The sequence below is a fragment of the Fonsecaea erecta genome (genome assembly GCF_001651985.1).
Source record: "Fonsecaea erecta strain CBS 125763 chromosome Unknown Scaff4, whole genome shotgun sequence".
Taxonomy (NCBI): Eukaryota; Fungi; Ascomycota; class Eurotiomycetes; order Chaetothyriales; family Herpotrichiellaceae; genus Fonsecaea; species Fonsecaea erecta.
In genome coordinates, this window is record NW_017387247.1 from 2,849,282 (window position 1) to 2,873,392 (window position 24,111).

General features: G+C 53.0%; 9 protein-coding genes across 9 annotated transcripts; 5 read left to right on the forward strand and 4 right to left on the reverse strand.

Moving 5' to 3' along the window:
• Window positions 1-2,255: 2,255 nt before the first annotated feature.
• On the reverse strand, window positions 2,256-3,284 carry AYL99_05784 (hypothetical protein; the record flags this gene model as incomplete). The annotated part of the gene is made up of 1 exon (XM_018837296.1): window positions 2,256-3,284. One exon carries the CDS (start codon window positions 3,282-3,284, stop codon window positions 2,256-2,258), a length of 1,029 nt encoding a protein of 342 aa, XP_018694149.1.
• A 2,369-nt stretch (window positions 3,285-5,653) lies between these two features.
• AYL99_05785 (hypothetical protein) lies at window positions 5,654-5,962 on the forward strand (the record flags this gene model as incomplete). Its single annotated transcript, XM_018837297.1, has 1 exon — window positions 5,654-5,962. One exon carries the CDS (start codon window positions 5,654-5,656, stop codon window positions 5,960-5,962), a length of 309 nt encoding a protein of 102 aa, XP_018694150.1.
• Window positions 5,963-7,215: 1,253 nt separating this feature from the next.
• On the reverse strand, window positions 7,216-9,420 carry AYL99_05786 (hypothetical protein; the record flags this gene model as incomplete). The annotated part of the gene is made up of 1 exon (XM_018837298.1): window positions 7,216-9,420. The coding sequence occupies one exon, from the start codon at window positions 9,418-9,420 to the stop codon at window positions 7,216-7,218; it is 2,205 nt and encodes a 734-aa protein (XP_018694151.1).
• Window positions 9,421-10,001: 581 nt separating this feature from the next.
• On the forward strand, window positions 10,002-11,696 carry AYL99_05787 (hypothetical protein; the record flags this gene model as incomplete). Its single annotated transcript, XM_018837299.1, has 1 exon — window positions 10,002-11,696. One exon carries the CDS (start codon window positions 10,002-10,004, stop codon window positions 11,694-11,696), a length of 1,695 nt encoding a protein of 564 aa, XP_018694152.1.
• Window positions 11,697-12,317: 621 nt separating this feature from the next.
• On the forward strand, window positions 12,318-13,766 carry AYL99_05788 (hypothetical protein; the record flags this gene model as incomplete). Its single annotated transcript, XM_018837300.1, has 1 exon — window positions 12,318-13,766. The coding sequence occupies one exon, from the start codon at window positions 12,318-12,320 to the stop codon at window positions 13,764-13,766; it is 1,449 nt and encodes a 482-aa protein (XP_018694153.1).
• A 433-nt stretch (window positions 13,767-14,199) lies between these two features.
• AYL99_05789 (hypothetical protein) lies at window positions 14,200-15,629 on the reverse strand (the record flags this gene model as incomplete). The annotated part of the gene is made up of 2 exons (XM_018837301.1): window positions 14,200-15,134; window positions 15,191-15,629. The coding sequence occupies 2 exons, from the start codon at window positions 15,627-15,629 to the stop codon at window positions 14,200-14,202; spliced, it is 1,374 nt and encodes a 457-aa protein (XP_018694154.1).
• Window positions 15,630-16,161: 532 nt separating this feature from the next.
• On the forward strand, window positions 16,162-17,045 carry AYL99_05790 (hypothetical protein; the record flags this gene model as incomplete). Its single annotated transcript, XM_018837302.1, has 4 exons — window positions 16,162-16,230; window positions 16,298-16,560; window positions 16,699-16,786; window positions 16,842-17,045. 4 exons carry the CDS (start codon window positions 16,162-16,164, stop codon window positions 17,043-17,045), a joined length of 624 nt encoding a protein of 207 aa, XP_018694155.1.
• A 1,037-nt stretch (window positions 17,046-18,082) lies between these two features.
• On the forward strand, window positions 18,083-20,949 carry AYL99_05791 (E3 ubiquitin-protein ligase RSP5; the record flags this gene model as incomplete). Its single annotated transcript, XM_018837303.1, has 9 exons — window positions 18,083-18,105; window positions 18,161-18,183; window positions 18,241-18,279; window positions 18,336-18,441; window positions 18,496-18,629; window positions 18,682-19,852; window positions 19,910-20,341; window positions 20,392-20,787; window positions 20,850-20,949. The coding sequence occupies 9 exons, from the start codon at window positions 18,083-18,085 to the stop codon at window positions 20,947-20,949; spliced, it is 2,424 nt and encodes an 807-aa protein (XP_018694156.1).
• A 758-nt stretch (window positions 20,950-21,707) lies between these two features.
• On the reverse strand, window positions 21,708-24,062 carry AYL99_05792 (hypothetical protein; the record flags this gene model as incomplete). The annotated part of the gene is made up of 1 exon (XM_018837304.1): window positions 21,708-24,062. One exon carries the CDS (start codon window positions 24,060-24,062, stop codon window positions 21,708-21,710), a length of 2,355 nt encoding a protein of 784 aa, XP_018694157.1.
• Between the last annotated feature and the right edge of the window lie 49 nt (window positions 24,063-24,111).

The window sequence follows — 24,111 nt, forward strand, 5'->3', positions numbered from 1 at the left end:
ACAACAACACCAACCACGACGACGACGTTTGTTTGTGTGTGATGATCGGTTGCATGACCTTTCTGGAAGATCCAGGGAAATTGCACCAAACCGGAACGGGTAGTGTCTTTCAATGTCTTGTTCCCTCCCTTTCTGCGTGTGTTGCATCACCCCGCATTAAACAAACGAATAACAATGCACATATGTACAAGCGTTCACTTCGGCGCCGGGAGGGGGAGCTCTAAGTTTCAGGCAGGGGTGTTTATTGAATACGAACGAACAATCACGGCACCACGGGAGCTAGCTCGCTCATTCACTCAAGCCACGCGAGGCTCGGAAGATGGTGGGGAGATTGTTGCATAAAAAAATTATCTCGATCCCTGGTTGTCCCTTCTTGGGCTTCGCTTCTCGCTTGAAATTGTTGGATGGATGGTGGTGGTGGTGGTGGTGGTGGTCAGTGGTGATGTGAAAAAAAAACCTATTCTCAGAACCCTAACTGACCAGGCATGGGAGGGTTAGTTCAATACAGCCGCCGGGCGCAATGGGAAGCGCAGCAGCACGATTCGTCCAGCATTAGCCACAGCTCAACGACGAGCAGACGCTATTATTATTGTGTCATGGGTCCGTGTGTTGCACCCAACCACGGCGATGCGTGTGTAGCCGTCCTGCCCGGCGGCCGGCCTTGGGGGAGTCTAACATGTCCCTTTTCGGCGCGAGCCTCGGCGATTTGTCTGCACGACCCTGAAAGGTCGGATCCGATGGCCATCATCACGATGACTAGACATTGTTTCCCCTGGACTCTGAGTGGCGCCACAGTGTGTTAGCTCCTCAGGCATAGTAGCCGCGGCTATATGCACGGAGCGGCCTGGTGGTTCTGCGTGCCTTGAACAGGAACAGATCGAACCAAATCAGCAACTCGTCGCTTGATTATGCTATTAGTGTGACATGGTGTTTTGTTGGCTGGCTGCTTTTCCGGTGGGAATATAACTCGTTTGAGTTCGATGACACCGATCGACAAGGACAACGACAATTGATTGTGGCCGATGGCTTCGATGCATACGAGGTATTCCCGTTCTCTAGCCTCTCTTCCGGAAGACGAAGGAGGGGGCGGGATGTTCATTTTTCAACGGTTCATACATGGCTTGACTTTCCGACGACCATTGGGGGATTTTTTTTTTTGTGAGATTTCATCACCCTCGTCATAACTTGGATTATGAATCTGGGGGGTGCAATTTGTGTAGTAATTGGGAGCTAGTAGTCGTCCGCTGTCCTCGAACCTTTCCGGGCGTAGTAGCACTTCTCGCTCAGCAGAGCATACGAGGTACGACGCGCCGCCACGTCTCCACGCCCTAGGGCCTCAGGATCTGGAGTGCGATGGCGTATTGCTGTACGCGGCAACTCGGTCATCAGATTGCAAGTCGTTGGTCACCGTAAAGTAAGACTCGATTTCCAGGCGTACGGTAGATGCTTGTGTCCACAGTCATGGAACTGTATGTAGCCCTTCTCCGGAGGAAGTGCATACATAACTCATGGGTATCATATCCGGGCGGTGACTAGGGCCTACTACTAGCCTAACGAGCCTGTAGCTCCGCCAATCTGTGGAGGGGCCACTGGTCGACTCCCCAGAGTACACCGAGATTTTCAGGTGTGGGCATTTTCACAAGTATTCGTTCCGCCCAGGCTCATGGAATGTTTTTCTCTCTTGTAGAAAGCTCCCCCTGCGGGCGTTACGTCCCCTTGACCATGGCTCGAAGACATGTTGTGGCGAGTTGGTACACGTCAGGTATCAAATCAAGGTGAGGTGATGTCAGCCACCAAGTCCATCTTCCGACCATATCAGTGGGAGAGGGGGCCTACAGGGGAAGCCGGAAGAAGCACCACCTCATCTGTTCGCCGAGACACGAGGTCAGCCTGCTATCTCGTCTGTATCAGAAGCCTTGTGACTGCAGGGGACAGAGTATATTTGATCCCGGGTATTGAAGAAAGTGCTGGGAAGGATTCTCGATCAGCGGTATCTCGGCAGGATCAAATCCACCGGAAGAGAAAAAAAGGCACCAAAGGCATGTGAAAGAGACGGGAATCCGTCCATTCTGTGAACAGCGTCATCATCCGTGGTATCATTGGGACCGAACCACCAATATTCGGCGACTTTTTGAGGCCTGTTGCTCCGTAGAAATTATAGACCAGCCCTGTGGAAATTGAAAACTGAAACCCCACGGGAAAACCCTCCCCATATATCCAAATCCCGGCAAGCCAATCTTCCGGCCACCAAAGCTCTAGCTGGAGGAAGCCTCGTCCAAATCAAAGAAATCGTCCACGCTGAGAGCATTGTAGTCGTACACCACGATCCCCCGGTGGCCCGTCGGCTTGTCTTCCTCTGCCCCCGCTGCTTCCTCCACATCCTCCGCCTCCTCAGCTGCAGGACTCAGACCCGACGAGTGCACTTCATACTCCTTCTCGACGTTCGGTGCAATGTCAAAGGGTTGAATCTCTTGCTTCACGAACGGGTAGAACATGTTTTGTAGCAACGTTTCATCGATTTCCAGGTAGTCTTCGGGTGCAAGCTCGACTTTCGGGGCCGTCTCCTGGAGCGTCTGGGCCTGTGTCGCGTCCTCGGGAAGCGTTGTAGACGGATTCAGGAGATCTTCCATCAAATTTCGCTCATTGTCTGTAAGGCGCATTCCGCTAAAGATATGCCCAAACGGCCCTGAACGGAACTGCTCGCAAACAGCGGCAGGAGTAGGGCAACTGTCGGTAGAAGCAGGAGACGACGATGTATCCGCAGTGAGGGATCCTGGAGAAGACAGTGCCTCCTCGAGGAAACTGGGCGGAGACATCCGCATGTTTCTGTCTCTCGGTCTCGATTCTGGCTTTGGTTCGTTGACAGTAGTATAGCGATGGCGATCTTTGGGATGGAGATGCTGAAGGTAGTTCCTCATCAGAGACGGCTCGATAAAACTCGGGAGACAAGACTTGGGTATTGTTGTCTGTTTGTTCGGATTCGAGGTGCAGCTGACTGGTTGAGAGTCCGAGTTGGACCTCTTCGTGCCGCGGACGTTCATATGCTCTAACGACACTGACGGCCTTCCATATTGGATTGGTGCCGGTGTCGACAACCGATGACGGCGTTGATCCAGACTCTGTTCACTGCTTGGCCTACGCTGACCTGCCCAAGACCCCTGTACGACCTGGGCACTCCCAACACTCCCCGAATCCAGCCTCCTCCGCTTAGGAGCAGGTTCATGCCATTTGTTCCCCAGAGCCTCCAGCTCTTTCTGGGGAAAGAGAAGGTCAACAAAGGACATGACGGTTTCTCGAGATATAATATTCTAAATGAGTGGATTTGCTTGCGTTGGAAAGGACCCAATGCTAGGCAGGAGCAGTATATCTCGGATATGGGAGACGGCAAGTATTCCAGTGCTCTAAGGGGAGGAATAGAAGAGAAGGGACGGAAACGGGTTTATAGCAAGAAGCCCATACTAGCGAACTAGATTGCAGTCCTTGCAGTCCTCTTCCCGGTTGCCGTGGCTAGGGTTTCAACAATCACCTAAGTCTACTCATTCCCACCGGCCGTAAACAAGGGGTGCTTAGTTCAGTCCGTATGCATTACCCATTCGGCCCGAGTCGGAAATAGGGCTTGAAGTGGTGCATTGCCAGGCGTTGGCCTGAGGATCATAAGCATCGGAAGAGGGGGGAATGCTGCTTGGGCCAATTATTCCGGGGCAGGCTCGTCCTGTCCAGCTCCACGTCAGATGGGCACAGACTCGAATTAGTGAGGGTAAGCTGACGAATGAGGCAAGGCAATAAATTCAGGGAACCCGGCACAGTGGACGAACAGGGAAAAGGCTTTTGCAAAAGCAACATGGCGGCGTTGCTTCGGGTGCCCCGTCTCTGTCCTGCCCCAAGACATGGAGTCTCCGTAAAATCCCCGTCCAAACCTTGAACAGTAGACCCAGAAAAACACCAGATTCTTCGTGAACCCATCTGGGGAGGGCATTTGAGGAGTCTGTATCCGGGGGTGGCAAGAGCATCTGCATCGCGTCAGGAGAGCCCAGCCATTCCAAGAAACAAGATGAAGACCACGTCAGAGTCCAGGGCAAGGCACACGGTCTAAAGGGATTTCCGGTTGAAGGAGTTCGATCAGTTTTCGTTCAAGGCTCGTATCGAGAGGATTGGCAGTGGCCATCGTGATCCCTTGGCTTGTCCTACGCACCGGACGCCCTGTGCTGAAGCCACACCGCACCTGACGTCCTCAATGTCGATCTAGATTGACTTTCTCTTTTGAGTGCTCAGTGCAATGTTTTGGCGCCCGCCCGTCCCTGCAGTCGTTTAGGCGGCGGCGGCGGCAAGCTGCAAGCCCTTGCCAAACATAGCGGTGGTCCACCCATGGGTCCAGTTGAGCCTGGGTTATCTCCATAGCCTACCCTGCCTGTTTGTTCAAACATCGGATCCGAACCACACCGCACGTGTCGCAGGTGCATCGGAGAGAATAGCAAGAGGAGCCCTCAAAGCCCCAGACCTTTCACTGCCCCCTCCCCTGCAGCCTTGTTATAAACGCACTGTTCTCCGGACTCCCAAGAAAGCGTAGAGCCTGGCGTGATGATCATCTTTTCCTCCGGGGATTCCACAGGGCACATGATCGGGAACAAAGAGGGCGAGAGGCGATTGCTCTGTAGACAGCCAGAGCACCTACTGACGGGTCCTGTTGAGGGAGTCAGTTATAGGTCTTTTCAGGGGTGAGGTTGATCGCAATATCGACTTCACAGCGCGTGGTAGGCCCTATTCCCTATTCCCTATTCCCGACTGTGATGTTCATCAGAATTGCCGATGTCAGAATGCTGCTCGTACGGACTACGACCAAAGTCAGAATTTAGGCGCAAGTCACCCACTGACTTAGTAATAATGGCCTCTACCAAATGGTGCACAAACTTCCCAACAGCTTCACAACAGACAGCCATCCACAATTTCCATGTCAATGCCATGACTCTCTCCCCTAGACGCCTTAGTGTTAGTATTCTAATCAAACATAGCACCCAACGACCAAGCACAGTACAGAGAAGCCAGATCCTCGCTGTTCGTCCTATTTTCCGATCATCTCGTTTTCACGAGTTCTAGTACCAGCACTGCTGTCTGGGTCCAGTATGGGAAGAGCACGGGCAGGAGACGACAATTGGTTTGGCGTCCAAGATCCCCGAAAGAGGAAGCAAATCCAGGACAGACTAGCTCAGCGAGCAAGGAGTCAGTGACAGCTAACCATTCATTCATGCCTTTGAAGGCTCGACATCTTGACTGATGAATCGCCGGGCACAGGGAAACGCCTGGCAGAGGCCAAAAGGCCTGTTGAGGCTCTTTGCCCAGATAGCCGACGCGGCAACAGCAACTCAGCCTCTCCACCAAGCAGCAACGGCTCTGCGGACGCGCTCCCCCTTGTACCCAGCGTGCCACGGTCTCCTCAAGTGTATCCGGTTACCTTGGCCACGAGCAAGCCGCAGTCATTCGTCAGCTCTTCCATCAGCGGGTCTATCTATGGTGCTCTGTATCAAAACGGTGCAATGGTATGTGTTGTTGTTTATCAAAATACTTTGGCTGCACGGGAACCCACCTTCTTCATATCTCCCAACGGTTTCTTTGCGTGCCAAATGAGGGCTGACGGGACCACCGCATATTTGAAAAGATGGGAATACCTTGCAGCGTCTCTCTCCGCAAGAAATCAAACCCTGCTGGACCCAATATCCCCGTGTCTTTGCGTCCTACTGCTCTACAACTCACCGTTAACCACCCATCCTGGATCGATCGGTTTCCTTTTCCGAAGATGAGGGACAACATGATCACGCTGATGAGTATCATTGATGAAGAGGAGTTTGTCGCCGATTTGTTCACCTTGACGAGCTTTACTCTCGAATCAGGTGCGCCGTCCTGGGACCCCCGGGCATGGAAGATTGGGAAAGAATTCTCGGCGAAATGGGGCTATCTGTTCTACTAAAGATCGTCTGTTGGATCCTTCAAGTCGGTTTCCACCTCGTTCACGGGGTCTCTCACGGCAAGCTTAGCAAAGTCAACCTTGCGCTTTCTTCGATGGCGTGGGCCGCGAAGTCTCAGCAAGGGATTCAGAAACCCTGTTCGATAATGCTGTTTGGGGGAAGGACGTATGGAACTCGAAGCCACGTCGTCGAACAAACAACAAATCGCTCTCCTCGCCCATCCCGACTTAGAGAGGAAATGGAACCGAACCACTTGTCAGAGACTTCTCCGCTAATGTGACAACCGAGGTCACGAATACAAATCTCAGAAATCCACCTGCCTTCCGTCGATTTCTCTTCTCGACGGCGCCACGCAGGGTCTCTCAGGGCACTCCTGCCCCAGCCAATCCCTATTCTTACGAGAAGCCTCACGAATGCATCCCTCCGTGGACAGGTGTGTGCACACGGAAATGACTAGGGCGAGGAGGAGGCCGTGACCACGACGACGACGAACTTCCGATGTCAAGAGGCGGGAAACAGCCATCTATTCTCGGGAGCATTGGATTCATGCGTCGGCGGAGAGGTCGATCATATTGGTCCGGGCATACAGGATCATGCACAGGGCATGCCGCATTATGTCACCATCTGACGAAGACACATGTCATGGAGGAAGAGGCGACGAGGCATAATAAGGAAAACGAGACGCTAAAAAAACACAGGACAGACACCTGGAAAGGAGGTGTTAGTGCTCACGAATGCATCCTGTCAAGCATCCTCAGCCATTAGGTCCCCATCTGCGGGATATCTCCCCCCTCTTCCCCCCTTTGCGCATCTATAGCCAATGTATTAGGTTTGTTTACGTGTTGGGTAGTTTAGTCCATTGCAACCCTGACCAGAGGTCGCCTCGTCCGGCGCAAAGAATAGTGCCACACCCGCTCGAACAATAACGAACAATCTAAGTAAGTATCGCGTGATATGACCAATCTGCGTACTGTAGGTGACGCTGCTGTTTCCTTTCCCGCCAATGTCGCGGATGCAATGAAGATCTGATCCTTTGCCATGGACAACGCTTTATAAGCGTGGCGAAAATTGGTGGCCCCCCATCTAGGGTATATCGTTGATCCTGGAGCAGGACGCCACGCCTAAAGCGGACCACTTACTGGCAACAAGGAGGTAGATTTATACCCCCTCGGTCTTTCGAGGCCTCGGTGGGTAGTGTGCTTGTGATCTCTTTTGGTTGGACGCTTTCAATGACCTTCGTAGCAGCCCTTCAGGCTCAACTCCCAGCTGTCAGGGCCAAACATGCATCAACCGCGAGTCCGACTCTTCCCTCCTTCTGCCGCACCACGTCATCGATCACCTCCTTGTCCAAGTTAGGGAACATGCCGCACAGTGTTTCGACCACAGTCCTGTGTTCGGCTCGGGAGATCCGTCGAGCTTCCGCGGCTTCCGCGCTCGCCTGTCTCGCTGCAGCTTCCTGGGCGTCATATGTTGGGGCTGCGCCGCCATGAGCTGGTGGCGGCTGGAACATGTTCGGGTTCAGTCTCGGAGCCGCTCCAGGCGCTGGGCTCGGCCTGCGTTCTTGAGATGATGAGTCTTGATCGGAGAATATCCGGCCAATCGTGGAGAGGGGTTTTTGGATCGTCCGCAAAAGGCCTGCTACACTGTCTTCGGATCCGTCTCCTGAGGTGCTGTACTGCCGATTGGGATCTCGTCGTATAGGGCTGGTGGACGTCACGTCCATCGAATTCCGTGGCGTCAGCTCTGGCTCAGCGAGTGACGATTTCTCGGCAATGCTCGAGGCCAGTGGGCTGAATTGTTCTGCCTGACGATTCTGCTCTGCGATCGCTGCTACAGCATTCTCCACGTTGCGCTCAAACTCCTCGTCACTAACGGTCAAGGTCGTCCGATCTAGGCTTTCGATAAATTGAATTGCCCCCGACAGGGAGGACAGGTAGTAACCCGCCTCTCCCCCAAGCTTGTCCTGATTCCTGAATCGGAGAATGTATTGGACATTCGACACGAGGTTCTCTGGATTCGCTTGAAGGACAACGTAAATTAGGAGGGGCACGAAGGAATCCGCCGAAGTGTCGGAGCTCTTTGCATTCTTCAGCAGGCCGAAAATAACTTTGCAGCAATTCAAGACGCAGATGACTTTGTCTCTAGGCGCTCGATACCCCTTGATCTTGAGGAGTTCCTGTTGGGCCAATCGAAGGAACCTCTCTCCGTTCGGTCCGACGGGCGCTATATCGAGATGCTCCTCTCGCACCCAGCTGTATATCCGAATTTTCTGGGCGAGAATCTCGTCGCGTTCGACATCTTCTTGGTGTTGACCACGTCTCCCCGGTACCTGGGATTTTTCCAGCTCTTTTCTTCTTCCCCTGGACCGTGATCGCGCGACCGGAGGAGACGGCGGGATTGCCGGAGAAAACGTTTGCGAGTATAGTCTGTTCATCACAAGCTTTTCCATGCCCTCTTTGGCATTATCGAACTCGTTATCCGACACTTCTCGCCATACCTCACAAAGAGCCATTTTGTTGGTGATGAAGGCCAAAAAGTCACCTATGATTTTGACCTGTTCATGGACCATCCATTGCTTCTTCCCAAACTCGGTCAAGAAGGAGCGTAGAAATTTAGCAACTGGGTCGGCGGATTTATGCCGGAGCTGCTCCAGGAATCGATGAAAATCAAATGGCAGTTCGGGCTCGGGTTCGGGAGGTGGTGGCTGCATCGGAAGCGAGGGCGACGAGACTTGAGCTGGGCTTCTTATCGGAGGGCTTCTCAGAGGACTTGAATCATGATTGAGAACACCTGAAGGCGGCGAAGGCAAAGGCTTGTCCGCATGATGGGGTATAACCGGTGATGCTAGCGCGTCCATATCTCTCGATCGTAGATGTTCGAGGCTGGATCTTCTAGGTGGAAAACTGCCACCCGATCCCAGAATTGGCCCGGCCATTTCGTGCCGAGGAGACATGATTGACTCCTTTGAGGGAGCCGCCGCGGCATCATCGAATTGATCTATGATACTTTGGATTTCTGACGCGGATTCCACATCAGGGTCATTATTGTTGGGCTTCTGGAAAGGCGTTTCCACAGTATTGTCCTGAGATTCCTGGTTATAAGCCGGGTCTTTCTCGTCATATTCCTCGCCTGATGTCCTCATCGACGGGTGCCTTGAGATCGCTGGGGTTTTGGGCGTAGGATCGAGGTACGGCTTTTCACTGGCAGCAGGCGGTTCGGGTGGAGGCGGCGTCGCGGGAAGGACTTTCGGCGGAGAGACGTGGTTGGTCTCAGGTTCGACTTCACCAATCCGGAGATCTGGGAGTCTGTCTGTCACATCTGATTCTGGACCTTTTCCTTTTCCTGACAATGCATCCTGGAAGGCCTTGTTTTCACTAGCAACCTCACTACCTTCTGGCTCCAGGTCGATCAGGTCGGACGAGGCAGTTTCCGACGAAACGGCTTTCTTGCTGGCGTCCATGGCTGCATGATTGCTGTTGGGTGGCATTGACAACTATTTAGCTCTGACGTTGACCAGTCGAAAGGGTCTGTGGCATGTTTTCAAGTTGTCAATTTCAAGGTTCGTAGGATCGGCGATCTAGCGTTGGTTCATGATGAAGGATGGAGAGGCTGACGAGGCGTCACGCGACGGGGAAGAGAAGGCCAGCCGCTGAAGCAAGAGAGCAAGGCGTCGTCAGAGGAAGGGAAGCAAGTAATTTGAAGCAGAAGATCAAGGGTGCTCCTTTTTAGACAAAGGTGCAACTCCTCTGATCCCCCTTCCCTACGAATTGGGATGACAACAGCGGCCCTGCATGATGATGGGTCGGAGATACTGCAAGGCCGCCAGCGCAGTTTGAGTTCCCCAAGCGGATTCATGCAGCTGGTGGCCAGCCGAACGTTGGATGTGGACACTCGCCTCTGATTGGCCAGCGTCCGGTATATCTTGGCACTCTTTTTCTCGTCTATGCTCGTCTCGCTCTCTCATATCTCACCTCAAGTCCAGTGCACAGCTACCTTCCTACATATCTATCCCGAACGGGCCAAATCTGCCGCCACCGCCCTATGTGCGGCATTTTCTTCTCGGTTGCAAAACACCATGCAACCCTGCCCGATTCTGCTACCGCAAAGGAGCTCAACGCACGTGGCCCCGACAGCTACAAAGAATTGAACGTCAAACTCGCCTTCCCGCAATCAGACGATCTACACCTGACATTCGTCTCATCCGTCCTAGCACTACGTGGAGATTCAGTTCAGGCCCAACCATTAGAGGATCGCAATTCGGGTTCCATCCTCTGCTGGAATGGCGAGGCATGGAAAGTAGACGGAGTCAGAGTCCAAGGAAACGACTCTGTCCAGATCTTTCGTCTTCTCTTGCATGCTTCGCAGTCGACTCAAAACGATGAATACCGTCAGCGAACTGCTCAAGTGCTGACAAACGTAGCCGGACCCTTTGCATTTGTCTTTTATGATGCTATTCATTCAACCATCTTCTACGGCAGGGACCGGCTAGGGCGCCGCTCTCTGCTCACTAGTCGTGGCGATGAGAATTCACTGACGCTGTGTAGTATCGGCATTGCACTTGGTGATGTGGTGCTGAACGAAGAGGTGTCCACCAACACCATCCATTTTATCTCTTTGGAGCACGGTCAAATCACCCATGGCGAACTTCCATGGCAAACCATACCTCCCGTGATCAACAAGACTCGTCAGCCGGAGGTGCTTGAACTGATGCCAACCTCGAAAAGTGTCGACTGCTTCCTAGAGCGGTTGACTGCTGCCCTCGAACTAAGACTCTTGGATATTCCAAACTATCACCATTGCCAGGGTATCCCACAGTCCACGAAAGTCGCCATACTTTTCTCCGGAGGATTGGACTGTACACTGCTCGCCCGACTGGCGCATGATCTTCTACCCAAATCAGAAGCTATAGATCTGCTAAATGTGGCGTTTGAAAACCCGCGGTCCATTGTTGCGAAACACAATATCGCAGACTCACCTTATGAGCTCTGCCCTGACAGGATCACCGGCCGCTCTAGTTTCTCAGAACTTTGCGAAGTATGCCCGGACCGAAACTGGAAATTTGTGGCAGTTGATGTGCCTTACGAGCAGTCACAAGCTTGTAAAGCCAGCATTCAACAATTGATGCAGCCTCACAAGACGGAGATGGATTTGTCTATCACCATGGCACTCTTCTTTGCCGCCAAGGGGACGGGGAGTCTATCCCAAAATGCAGAAATACAGCAGACAACCAAAGAACTTTACACCTCCCATGCTCGAGTCCTTCTTTCCGGCTTGGGAGCAGATGAGCTGTACGCAGGGTATTCGCGCCATGCTGCAGCCTTTGCTCGAGGCGGACTTGTCGACTTAACGGACGAACTCGAGCTAGACTTCAATCGCATCGGGTCTCGCAACTTAGGTCGAGACGACCGTGTCCTGAGTCATTGGGGTAAAGAGGTGCGTTACCCGTATCTAGATGAAGATTTCGTGAGGTTCTCTCTAGATCTCCCAGTGTGGGAAAAATGCGGATTCAGATCATCCAAAAGAATTCCCAAGCACTATGAGGGAGCCCATCGCGCGGGCAAACCTGAAGATCTTGAACCGTCAAAGATGTTGTTGAGATTAGCCATGTGGAAGCTAGGCATGCGTAGAGCTGCCTCAGAAAGGAAGAGGGCCATCCAATTCGGTGCCAGGACTGCAAAGATGGATGTTGGCAGTGGAAAGACAAAGGGAACAGACATATTAGCCAACGAAAGCTGATTTTCACAGCAGCAATGCGATGCGGGAAGCGCCACCACCGATTCGACCAGTTCCGCCCCAAAGACTACGGTGGGTATTGATGGAGCGGCCATGATGACAATCACAGATACTTCTGAGGTCTAAAAGACTTGAGCAGGATGCAGCAGTCCCCCAGGATGCGACTGTAACCGCCGAGCAAACCCATGAAGGCTGATAAAAGGCAAGTCTGAGCTGCGAAAAATGAGTGTAATACTGTCGCTGTGGTCTTCGACACTGGATGGACAGTCGATTAGGTGGGATCCGGATTGCAGTGGTCCACAACACCATGCCCATTACATACGTGCTGGTGAAAAGCAGCCTTCTAATTGCGGTAATAGACACCGCCAAGGGTAAGATCGGTATGGAAGTGGGAGCGATCCTTTGGCGACGGTCCGACGGAGAAGAGCGGCTTGCTAATACTCTTCTCTCCACTTTCATCCCCCACATCCTTTTGGTTGCGACAAAATTTCAGTTGACGAGTCGAGCTCTCGAAGGGCGTGATGACGATCGTGGGCTTGCTAAATTCGAAGAGTCTGCAGAGGGTGCCTGCTTCCTGCTTCGCTTTGAGCTGGTATCGAGGAGTTAACGCCGCTCCCAACCTCGATGGACACAGCCTCACTCCCTGTCATTCAGCAGGTAGAATCTAACAACCAAGATCGGCAAGACGTGGTATGTCCTGCCGAGGGCGACCCCATACCGCAGCATATAAGTCCCGAGGCCAAAACACCAACTACCCTCAGCGTCCAGAAAGCAGCTTATGCCTACACCGATGCTGAGCAACAAATCATAGCATTGGATATTGACGAGCGAGGACCAGGCAATGGACCAAACGACACTTTCCCAGAAGGTGGCCTCGAGGCCTGGCTTGTCTTAACTGGTGCTTTCCTTGCTCTCTTTGCCTCGTTCGGCTTCATGGTGTCCATCGGCACAATCCAAGAATACCTTCAGATGCACCAATTATCGACCTATACGTCCCGCGATATCGGCTGGATCCCTTCAGTCTTTGTCTACCTGGCTCTCGGGCTGGGCATCTGGGTCGGACCTCTCTTTGACCGCTACGGACCACGGTGGATTGCATTGTTGGGAAGTACGAGCTACGTGGTTATGGTCTTTCTCTTAGCAGAGTGTGGAAAGTATTGGCAATTTCTTCTCTGCCTTGGTTTCCTGGGTGGGATTGCTGGGGCAACCTTGACCACAACGAGTTTGGCCGTGGTGAGCCACTGGTTTAAACGGAAGAGAGGGCTTGCACACGGCATTGCAATGGTGGGATCGAGCTTTGGTGGCGTCACGATTCCCCTGATCTTGAGGTCCACGCTTCCCAAGTACGGGTATGCATGGTCCATGCGTATCCTGGGGTTTCTGTTCCTCGGATGCTTGGTTCTTGCGAATGTGCTGATGAAGCCGCGCTTGCCGCCATCCCCTGAAGCACGGAAACAGGCAATCATATCGCTGGGATTGTTCGGGGATCTAAAATTCACTTTTTTGACGATCAGCGTCTTTGGGTTCGAAATCGTTTTGTTTGGTGCTCTGGGCATTCTCCCAACCTACGCGAACTACGGCGACAAATTCCCGCCCGATACAGGATTCTACATCATATCAGTTCTCAATGCCTCGTCTTGTTTTGGACGAATCATCCCAGGCTATATATCGGACTTTGTGGGCCGTTTTAACACCCTCCTCTTCATGATCCTTTTCACCTTGATCCTCATGCTTGCTGTCTGGCTCCCTCTGGGCCACACCTCCCTGGTCGCCCTATACATCTTCGTGGCGCTCTTCGGCTTCGGGACCGGCTCGTGGATGGCGCTTACCCCTGCCTGCATAGGCCAACTCTGCGAAGCCGATCAGTTTGGACGGTTTTACGGGACGAGCTATTTCATCGGCAGCCTTGCGGCTCTCGTCTGTATTCCCATCAGTGGGGAGCTGGTAGAGGCGGCGGGTCCAGAGGTCATGGTCGGGTTTATGTGTGTTGTCGCGGGCGTGTCAATGGGCACGTTCATATTGAGTCGCTGGGCTTGTCTGGGTTGGCAGTGGCGCTGGATGGCTAAGGTTTGAGGAAATGGGGGTGTGGAGGGGCGACGGGTTGAGAGTGAGGCGTGTATGACTGTACGGTCATCGAGATCATGTACAAATCTATGTCTATGTCTATGTCTACGTCTACGTCTATATTTCTCTCTATCTCATTCTCTATGTTCTCAGCCCGGTTTCGTATAAAACAGCTATCCGCGTACTATACAGAGTGAAGTACTTATATATCAATTGGCTAAATCCTGGCAAATTTCCGTCGATCTTAAAGTTGCAAATCAGTGACAAGATATCGTTTGAGCGCCCTTCGTCTGTGCTAGAGTTTTGACTTGGCAATTCGTTCGCTGCTTGGTCTGCATTTCAAGGGCAATGCCGGAATAAAGTATGGCATAACTCCACGCATTTCTTCTGAGTGTGATTCGCCAACGGATATCCGGAAAGGCATGGTGAGCGGTCAACCATTTCATGCCGATACCATGTCGTCGCTTTTCGAAGGCGAGGGGGTGATATCGATATCATGCACCGGTTGTTGGGGATTTGGATAGCGCTTATTCCCCCTAGCAATGGTAACTGCAGGGTATATTAGCAGTAAACCACCAAATAAGCTGGCAGCGCCGCCAAAGGCTTGACCGTGTGCGTAATCATTGGTCGTCGTGTTGACAAGAGCACCAGCAATGGGCCCACCAATCAACCCTGCGCAGGCAGCGCCTGACCACGCCATTCCGGTCCTTGCACCCACGACACTTGGTGTTGGTGAGAGCAGAGGCACCACTGCGGCAGGGATTGCCACCGTAATGCCTGCCATGAAACCCACCAAGATAGCCCAGATGGTGAGGCCGGGCACGTCATGGATCCCGACCCAGGCTAAGATCAAGATCCCGAGGCTGATACTGCCGGCTGAGAGGACAACGGCTGGACCGAGTTTGTGTGCAACGAAGGCAGGAAGGATTCGGCCGGCGCAGCTTCCCGCATTGAGAATGGCCAGGAGATAAAACGCGTACGAGACGTTCGTTTTGACGGAGAACTGGGCGAATGGTGTGATGTATATCAACGGGACCCAATATCCCAAGAAGACAAAAAATAAGCCAACCAAGAGAACGACGAAGGGGGGCTCTTTCAGGGCAGAAGGGTCGAAAAGCTGCCCGTTTCGGCGATTATGCGTTGGGTCGGGCCGGAGCAGGAAGAAGGTGGCTATAACCATGCTGAGCAGTATGAAGCCAAAGATGCGATTGGTCCACCCAAAGCCGATCTGCGGTTGTAAGTGGCGGAACATGATGGGCAGGACGATGCCTCCAATGGCTGCTCCAGACGATGATCCTCCGATAGCAAGCGGTCGTTGCTTGGCCGTGAAGGTCTGACTGATGACGGCTATCGAGGGTATGTACAGCATTCCGTTGCCTAAGAGACCGGTCAGAGCGACCCCAAAGCCGAAGTGTCAGTGAACGAGTACTTACCGAGTCCAACGCAGACGCCTTGGGCCAGAATGACATGATAGTATTCCTTGGCCAAGCTTAGCATCATAAAGCCAAAGATGACGAGCGAACCACCGACGACCAACAGCGTTCGAATAAAGCCTCGGTCATAGAGAGCCCCGGAGACGATCCCCGTAAGTCCCATCAGGGCAACCTGCACCGTGCCAATCCATGATATGACGGATGGTGGGTGGGAGGCTAACAAGTCCTTCTGATAAAAGGCTTGATAGGCACCGATTGAGGAGGCGACGCCCCAAGTGATGAAGAACACGAAAAAGCACCCTAGAATCCTGCAAGTCGAGGTGAAATCCCGCGTCGGCCCCTGTGCATCGCGAATAGATGCATGGCCAGTTGCTGTGGCAGGCTGCTGGCCAAGAGAGACGCTCAGGGCTGAGATCTCCCCATCTTTCTCGCTTGTCATGTCCCCGTCGACTAACTCTTTGACGGCCTCAAATAGACCTTCTGTAGGACGGAGAGGAAAGAGAAAGATTGGCTGACGAGATATGCATTTTATATCTGGATCGGCACTTGTCAACGGTATCAGATGCCAAGCCGGAGACGAGCGCCTTGGCATCATATCTCTGGGGAAAGACCTTAAAGCGGCAGCACCGCGGCAAGGCATTCTGCTGGCTTGGCAGGGACCGAATTGCGGCTCTCAAAGGAACTTTTCCCGGCCTGTTCGCGTTGATTGCTTGCTGCGAACTGTCACCAACCCATTACTGCCTTTTCAACGTCGGGACTAGTCTCACCTCATTCGCGACGCGGGTCTCTTTGTTGTGTAACAGGACAATCAACCTCCGTCTGCAGTCACCACCGTATGCGTGTTTTCACATGACCCTTTCTTCACCTTCTTCGACATAAGAGAAACCTTTCGAAGTGTTGACCACGCCGTACCTTGAATCCCTTCGAATTACCTCGGAACCATCACGTTCGCATTCACCCCCTCGATCAAAATGCCTGACGAACATGATGTCAAAGATGAACACAAAGAAAGCCATGAAGATGGTGGTGAGGAAGAAGAAGTAAAAGCTACCCACTGGCTACCACGCCATCCCGCATTCACCTGATCTCGTGCTCACATGTCGACAGGAGGAGATTGCAGCCATGAAGAGGCGCGTCGCCGAGATGGAGTCGGAAGCTGCTAAACTGCGCGAGATGCAAAGCCACCTTGAACAATCTTCAGAGAACATGCCCAGAGAAGACCGGGAGGATGTGGACGCACGCAGCATCTTTGTCGGCAACGTGGACTACGGCGCAACTCCTGAAGAGATCCAAGCACACTTCGCCAGTGGCCCGGGGACGATAAATCGAGTCACCATCCTCCTGGACAAGTTTACTGGGCATCCAAAGGGGTGGGTCTAAAAATAAACTCCAAGCACTATCATGCATAAGGCTTGTTCAAGAGCTGGATGCTACTCTTTCAAGACTTCCAAGAAAATCATTTCATGCTGCCTGGCAAGAGATGGATTGCTAATGGAGCTATCGCGCAGGTATGCATATGTGGAATTCTCGGATCCAGGACTGGTGGCTCAAGCATTGGTGTTGAATGAAAGCGTCTTCCGTGGCCGTAACCTCAAGGTCAGTAATGGGTCCTGGTCTGGTCTCTGAAAATGGCACTGACAAGGCGATTCAGGTTGTGCCAAAGCGTACAAACCTTCCAGGCATGACTCGAGGCAGAGGAAGAGGAGGGCCTCCACGTGGTGCTCGAGGAGGTTTTGGCGGACGAGGAGGCTTCGGCGGAGGCTACGGGGGTTTCGCTGGTGGTGGCTATGGTGCTCCACGAGGCGCCCCTCGAGGCGGCTTCAGAGGACGTGGCCGTGGTTATGCACCGTACTGAGAGAAGACTGTAAAAAACTCTTGTTTCAGCTTCGCCCAAGTTCTCCACGACGAGGCACGCGACACTGATCCGAACCAAAGAGTTCACGGGCACAGACGACCACAACAACAACAAGGAATGCAAGCAACATTGGCGCTGAGCTTTTCCTGCGTATTGGGACCGAGTATTGGCCGACTGCGACGTGCCCGCCATCAATCTCAAATTCCAAGCGGGAATCAATCGGCTGATCAATACTTGGGCTTCTCGAGTCGATATTGGGAGCAGGGAAACCAGGCCTGAAGCCTTTGTAAGATTTATGCAATCCATATGAGCAGAGACTCTCGGGGACGGCAATGCAACTGAGACCAAATCTCTCTACAATCGAGACCAGATGGAGATTAATAATGACATGAGGATTTTGGTTCTGATGAGCGGGATCATTCCTCGCTGGAAGATCCAGCGCGTATGTTGTTTGATGTGTAAAGATGGCGGTCCTCGAGTTTTTGACGGTGGCCGGTATGATGTAAGCCTGGCTCCCCTTCTTGCTTCTTGGTGCCGGTCAAAATCCACCCACCAAGACTTAGACCTGCGAGACTTGAACCATTATCGACCTTTCGCTCTGCCGCAGATTGCCAGCACCCCTTTGACACCCCATCGCAACTGCGGTGGCTGCTGCTATTGCGACATTGGTATTATTGGTAATTACGCCCGTTCAGCTATTATGCAATCATGACTTGAGCCAGGTGGAGAGTGTCATTGCCCGTCCTCTTCCGCAAACCACTTAGCGCCTCACATTCTGTCGAGCTGCGCCTCGTTGAACTCCAAACGCCGCTCAGTGCGAATACGATCAGGGCGACGTTCTGCGACCGCCGGGGACATCGAGTCCATCAGCCTCTTTCGATCTCACACATATACTGCCGTTGTCACTGTCGACGCCATTTTGGCCGGGTTGTCCTTTTCATAGCAGATCCTTCCTCCAAGTTACCCCGCCGCCCGCCGCACGAGAGCTGTCCGCAGGCTGCAATCCTGGGGCGCCTACTAGTGGTTGAATAACCAAGATGCCTGAAGCAAATCTGCCAGCGTACGCGTCCCTCTATACTTGTTATCACCAGGAGATGCTAACTGCCGTGGCACAGAGAACCTAATCTGCGAGTCACAAGTATGACCTCTGTCCCTTCCGTTCGCCCAGTCGGCCCGTGAAACTAACATTGTGTAGTCATCGCGGCTGATGGCCTGTACAAAAGAGATGTCTTCAGTGAGTAATGATTATATCGAGAAGCAAGCAAGAATATGGTTATTGACGCGATCTAGGATTCCCCGACCCTTTTGCGGTCGCAACCATTTCGGGGGAACAAACAAAGACCACTTCAGTCATCAGAAAAACACTGAATCCCTACTGGAACGAAGTCTTTGACATGTGAGTTAAGCGTGGCTATTGACTGCTGGAACTGGTATAGTGACTATTAGACAGGAGAGTCACCGAGGATAGCATACTGGCGATTCAAATCTTCGACCAAAAGAAGTTCAAGAAGAAGGACCAGGGCTTCCTTGGTGTCATCAATATCCGTATCGGCGATGTCATCGACCTTGAATCGGGAGGGGACGGTAAGTCCGATGGTTTCCCCAATTTGGGAACATATACTAAACCTTCACCCAGAGATGCTTACGAGGGATCTTAAGAAGTCCACTGACAACCTCGTGGTTCATGGGAAATTGATTGTGAATCTTTCGACCAATCTCTCCACCCCTCCACCTCAACAAAACCGGCCTCCCCCCAGCACCGCTTCTAGTGTGAACGGTTCAAATCCATATGCCGGAAGCAGCACCAATGTCAATCAGCCGTTGCCCATTCGGTCTAGAAGTCCCGCGTCGCGAACTGCTACTTCTGGCTCCGGGGAAGCGAGAGCATCTAACACTGCAGTCAATGGAACTGGTACGCAACCCCAGCCCAACGGTGCCGGTACCGGTGCCGGGAGATCTGGAGGCTTCAGCTCCTTCGAGGATAGCCAAGGTCGTTTGCCCGCCGGATGGGAGCGCAGAGAAGACAATCTGGGCCGAACGTACTATGTTGATCATAACACCAGAACCACGACCTGGACCAGGCCTTCCAACCATATGAGTGAGACTGAGGCACGCAATCGCGTCGAAGCCAATATGCAGATAGAACGTGCCCGACACCAAAACCGTATGCTGCCTGAGGATCGTACAGGTGCAAACTCCCCCAACTTGCAGGAGTCCCGAGGTTCGCCTCCGCAACCGAATGCGGTGTCGATGATGGCCACCGGGGCAACAACCGCAGGGACTGGCGAACTGCCTGCCGGCTGGGAACAGAGGCACACTCCCGAAGGACGTGCCTATTTCGTTGACCACAATACTCGAACCACAACTTGGGTGGATCCCCGAAGGCAACAGTACATAAGAATGTACGGCAACAACCCGTCTGGGAATAACACCACGATCCAACAACAACCGGTTTCGCAATTGGGGCCATTGCCTAGCGGGTGGGAAATGCGACTGACTAATACCGCCCGTGTATATTTCGTGGATCATAATACCAAAACCACGACTTGGGACGATCCCAGACTGCCCTCTTCTTTGGATCAGGGTGTGCCGCAATACAAGCGTGACTTCAGGCGGAAGCTGATCTATTTCCGCTCGCAACCAGCCCTGAGGATCCTCTCTGGACAGTGCCACATCAAAGTCCGCCGTGGCGCCATTTTCGAGGACTCGTTTGCTGAAATCATGCGCCAGAGCGCAACAGATCTCAAAAAACGACTGATGATCAAATTCGACGGAGAAGACGGTTTGGATTACGGTGGCCTTTCTCGGTAAGGATCCAGGCCCCATAGAGAGTTTTGTCCTGCGAATTGCTAATCTTGTACCAGCGAATTCTTCTTCCTCCTTTCACATGAAATGTTCAACCCGTTCTACTGTCTGTTCGAATACTCGGCGCACGACAACTATACCCTGCAAATCAACCCTCATTCTGGTATCAATCCAGAGCATCTCAACTACTTCAAATTCATTGGGCGAGTGGTTGGCCTTGCCATCTTCCACCGTCGATTCCTAGATTCCTTCTTCATTGGAGCATTTTACAAGATGATGTTGAGGAAGAAAGTCACCATCAACGACATGGAGGGTGTGGATGAAGAATACCACAAGAACTTGACATGGATGCTTGAAAACGATATTACCGACGTTCTCGATCAAACCTTTTCCATCGAAGACGAACAGTTTGGCGAGACCAAAACGATTGACCTGAAACCTGGTGGCCGAGACATCCCAGTTACGAACGAGAATAAGAGAGAATATGTCGAGTGAGTATCAATTTCCCAGACTCAGGGCCAAAATGCTAAACTTTATCTAGACTCCTTACAGAGTGGAAGATCCAGAAGCGAGTCGAGGAACAATTCAATGCCTTCATTACCGGCTTCAATGAACTGATCCCCGCTGATCTTGTCAACGTCTTCGACGAGCGCGAACTTGAGCTTTTGATTGGTGGTATTGCCGACATTGATGTGGACGACTGGAAGAAACACACCGACTACCGCGGATACCAAGAGCAAGACGAAGTGATCCAGAACTTCTGGAAGGTAATCCGATCATGGGATGCCGAGCAGAAATCTCGACTGCTGCAATTTGCCACAGGCACTAGTCGCATTCCTGTCAATGGATTCAAGGATTTGCAGGGTAGCGATGGCCCCAGAAGATTTACCATCGAGAAGGCTGGAGAGGTCAATGCCTTGCCGAAGAGTCACACTTGGTATGTTTCGCCGTTTACAGTCATTCCTGAGGCTTTGAGGAAACCTGCTAACCCAGAACTAGCTTCAATCGTCTCGATCTGCCACCGTACAAGACCTACGATGCCCTTCAAAGCAAGCTGTCCACTGCGGTGGAGGAAACACTGGGCTTCGGTCAAGAATAGACGTTTCCTCTGTCTCTGCTGTCCACGAGAAACGAAAGATCAAACGAGTTGAGCCTGTACTGACGGGGCACAAGATTTCGCTTGCAGTTCAGGGTTATGACGGGATCGCGTCGCGGCTGGAACATCAGTGCTGGCTATGGGATGCAAAGGTTCTTGTTTGCATCCCAATGAGCTGTGAATCGAATTAGAAGGAAGGCATGTGTGATTTCTTGGTCGAGTACTGCGCTTGTCTGTCCGAGCTCAACCAGAACTGGCGGAAGAGGGTAGAAGCTTTGGTTTTGGACCGTTTCCTCAGTGCAAAGTGCGCTTGTACAGATCCATGAGGTTTCCGGATCGCGGGCGATGAGTCGCGAAGTGCGAAGAGGTATCCTTGTCCACTGTCATCTGTCGATTGGGGCTCGGGAACAGCGAGTTGGGTCTGCTGAATGAGAAATGCAACGCAGGAGGTGGTTCGCTGGCGTACGGAGATCGTGAATAACTAGCAGGACCGTGGATGAGAGGGTATAAAATTGCTCGAGCTCTTTATATAAATTTCTCCCATTGACATCCATACAGTGTAATCTGTTGTTGCAGGTGGTGGTATGAAGTCGCTTATGAAGTCGCGATGTAAGTTGAGCTCAACTATCATCTACCACATCTCTACGAGGTGCAAGTGTAACACATACGTTAAGAGAGATGTTTTGGTTTGCTGTTGGTGCCTGTACTGCCGACACGACACGCACTTCCCCGATATCTCGGTTCCTGGCTCCTTTCCTCACTTAAGACCACACCCACCCGTTGGGAGTGTATGGCGGCGGCTGCTCGTCCTCCTCGACACCATCGTCTTCCGCGCGGTGTGGCAGGGAGCCAACCTCACCTGCACCTGCAACTTCGACTGACGTGTCCGGAAACGTTCCTTCTCCTCCTTCTTCTTCTTGTACTTGCACAGGCGCCGCACGGGCTGCACCGCCGGATGGCATGCGGCCATCATCATTGTGTTGTTGTTGTTGTTGTTGATCGTTGTCATCAGGTGATGGCTCAGGGACGGACACGGTACGTGCCTGCGCTCCTTGTGACGATGACGACGACGACAGCGGCGGCGATGATGATGATGATGATGATGATGCGTGGGCGTCCGCCTGATCTGGTGACGATTCTCCTTCTCGGTCCCGCCTCCTCCTCTCCTTGCGCAAACTTCCCTCGGCCACTTCTTGTTTAAGGATAGACGGCTGGGGCCGGAGCTGATGGTCAGTGAACTCCACCCCGCCGCCATCGCCTCCTGATCCTCCTGCTGCTGCTGCAAAGGTGATTTCGTCGCCTGAGTGAGAGGAGTATGCCTTGTGGGCGTTTGCCTGAGCTAGCGACGACTCTCCGCTGTCTTGCCTGTCGGGGCTCTTCTGGCAGGCCGACTTGGCCTCATCCTGTTCAGGCGTTCCCAGGCCTGACGGAAGCTGATCAGTCAAGTCCGACTCACCGCCGTCTCCTCCTTCTATAGCGACGGTGGTTTTGTCGTCTGAGTTAGAGGGTTGTGCCTGCCTCGAGTTCGTGGCGCTCCCTCCCGACAAACTCTCCAGCCCATAGTCGCCCGCCGGTTCCCCGTTCTCTGGAACCTCTGGCGGACTCCCTGGCCTCGAGCCCCCGCTGTTTTCGGCGTGGAGGACTGTGCCTCTGGATCTGGCGTGGCGCACCCACCGAGGGAGGGTGGGTGCTCTGCCGCTCCCCGCTTCTTCAGCTTCTCGATCCAGCGACTTTCGTCGGTGCTCCCGGACTGCATCCTGGGCATTCCAGACACACATCACTTTGTGGAATTGTTCCACACTGGCGTCAAGCCCGTACTCAACATGCATGATGCGCTGGGTGGCTCCATAGCTAAGTCTCTCCACAAGGAGGTGCTCAAGGATGATGGCTTTGAGCGTGCACCACAGTCTCAAGCGCCTGTGTGACCAGCGAGGAATCGCCTCTATCAGGGTCTTTAAGTCCTCTCTCTTCTCTGAATTGGTCCGTGCGAACTTCAGGCATCCGCCTTCGATATTGTCAGAAGTGTCCAATTGCTTGGGTACAGGGACCCTTCGACACCGTCGCCTCATCTCTAGAAGGAACTCCCTGCTGTACCTCCAGTAGCCTCTCTTGGAGCCGTAAACGGCGTCACCGCTCGGTGCCGCAGACTGAGACATGTAGCTTCGATAGTTGATGGTGTCAAGATGCCTGACGAACTGCGGGAGGTCTGCGTCTGGGTCGCCCTCGACAGCGTCGTCGCCCCGCATCTCTCTGCGTGACATCCTCATCAGCTTCAATCGTTTCCGGTTGTATTCCTCGATGTCTGCCTGACGTGACGCAGCGTTTCGAGCCCTCGCTTCGATCAACTTCTGGTTCCAGTAGTATCGAGTTGTACCGCCGATTTGCCGGGGTAGGGCTTTGTCGCACCAGAGGCAGATCCTTCTTCGGTCTTTGTCGTCCTCGTCCAGGGTTTCTGTGCAGTCTTGGCCGTGACACTGGGTGTCGGCAGAGGATATGGCCTCCCAGTTCTGGGCGTCTTTGCACTCAATACAGAGCAGCCCGTGCTCTTTGAGAGTACAGACGCAGTAATCTCTCGTGCTGTCTTCAGGATCATACCATTTCCTCTTCGACGACGACGATGACGACGTCGTCGTCGTCTCTGAAGGGGCAGCGAGTGGGAAGCGTTGCGTTCTGCTTGAGTTGCCCGAGCTCCAGCATTTCTTGCATAGATGCCGGACCCTGTTCTGGAACGTATGCTCATGGCCTCGGGCGAAGGAGGAGCGGACAATGCAAGCATCGCAAATAGGTCTCGAGCAGTACCGACAAGGCCTCGGTCGGGGACCTTTCGTGTGGATGTCGGAAGAGCATTCGAAAGGGGACTGATCTTTGAGACGCTGCCAGTAGGGTGTTGCGTGATGGCCAATGTTCAGTTCCGTCCGGACAATACGAGAGTCCTCCGGTACCGAGGGGTCCTCAGGTATTTCGAAGCCGTGAAGCACAGACCGCAGGGTAACATTCAGCCGAGCCAGAGTAATGAGATCGCCCACGGGCAAATATTGGCTGAAGGTGTTGGCAATAGGCCAGATCGAAAGCAGTGATTCTAGACTGGGGGGAGAAGGCCCTCCGGTAGCAACCATGGTGTGTACACGGGTGAAGGATGATGGAGGAGGGGGGATGGGGGAATGG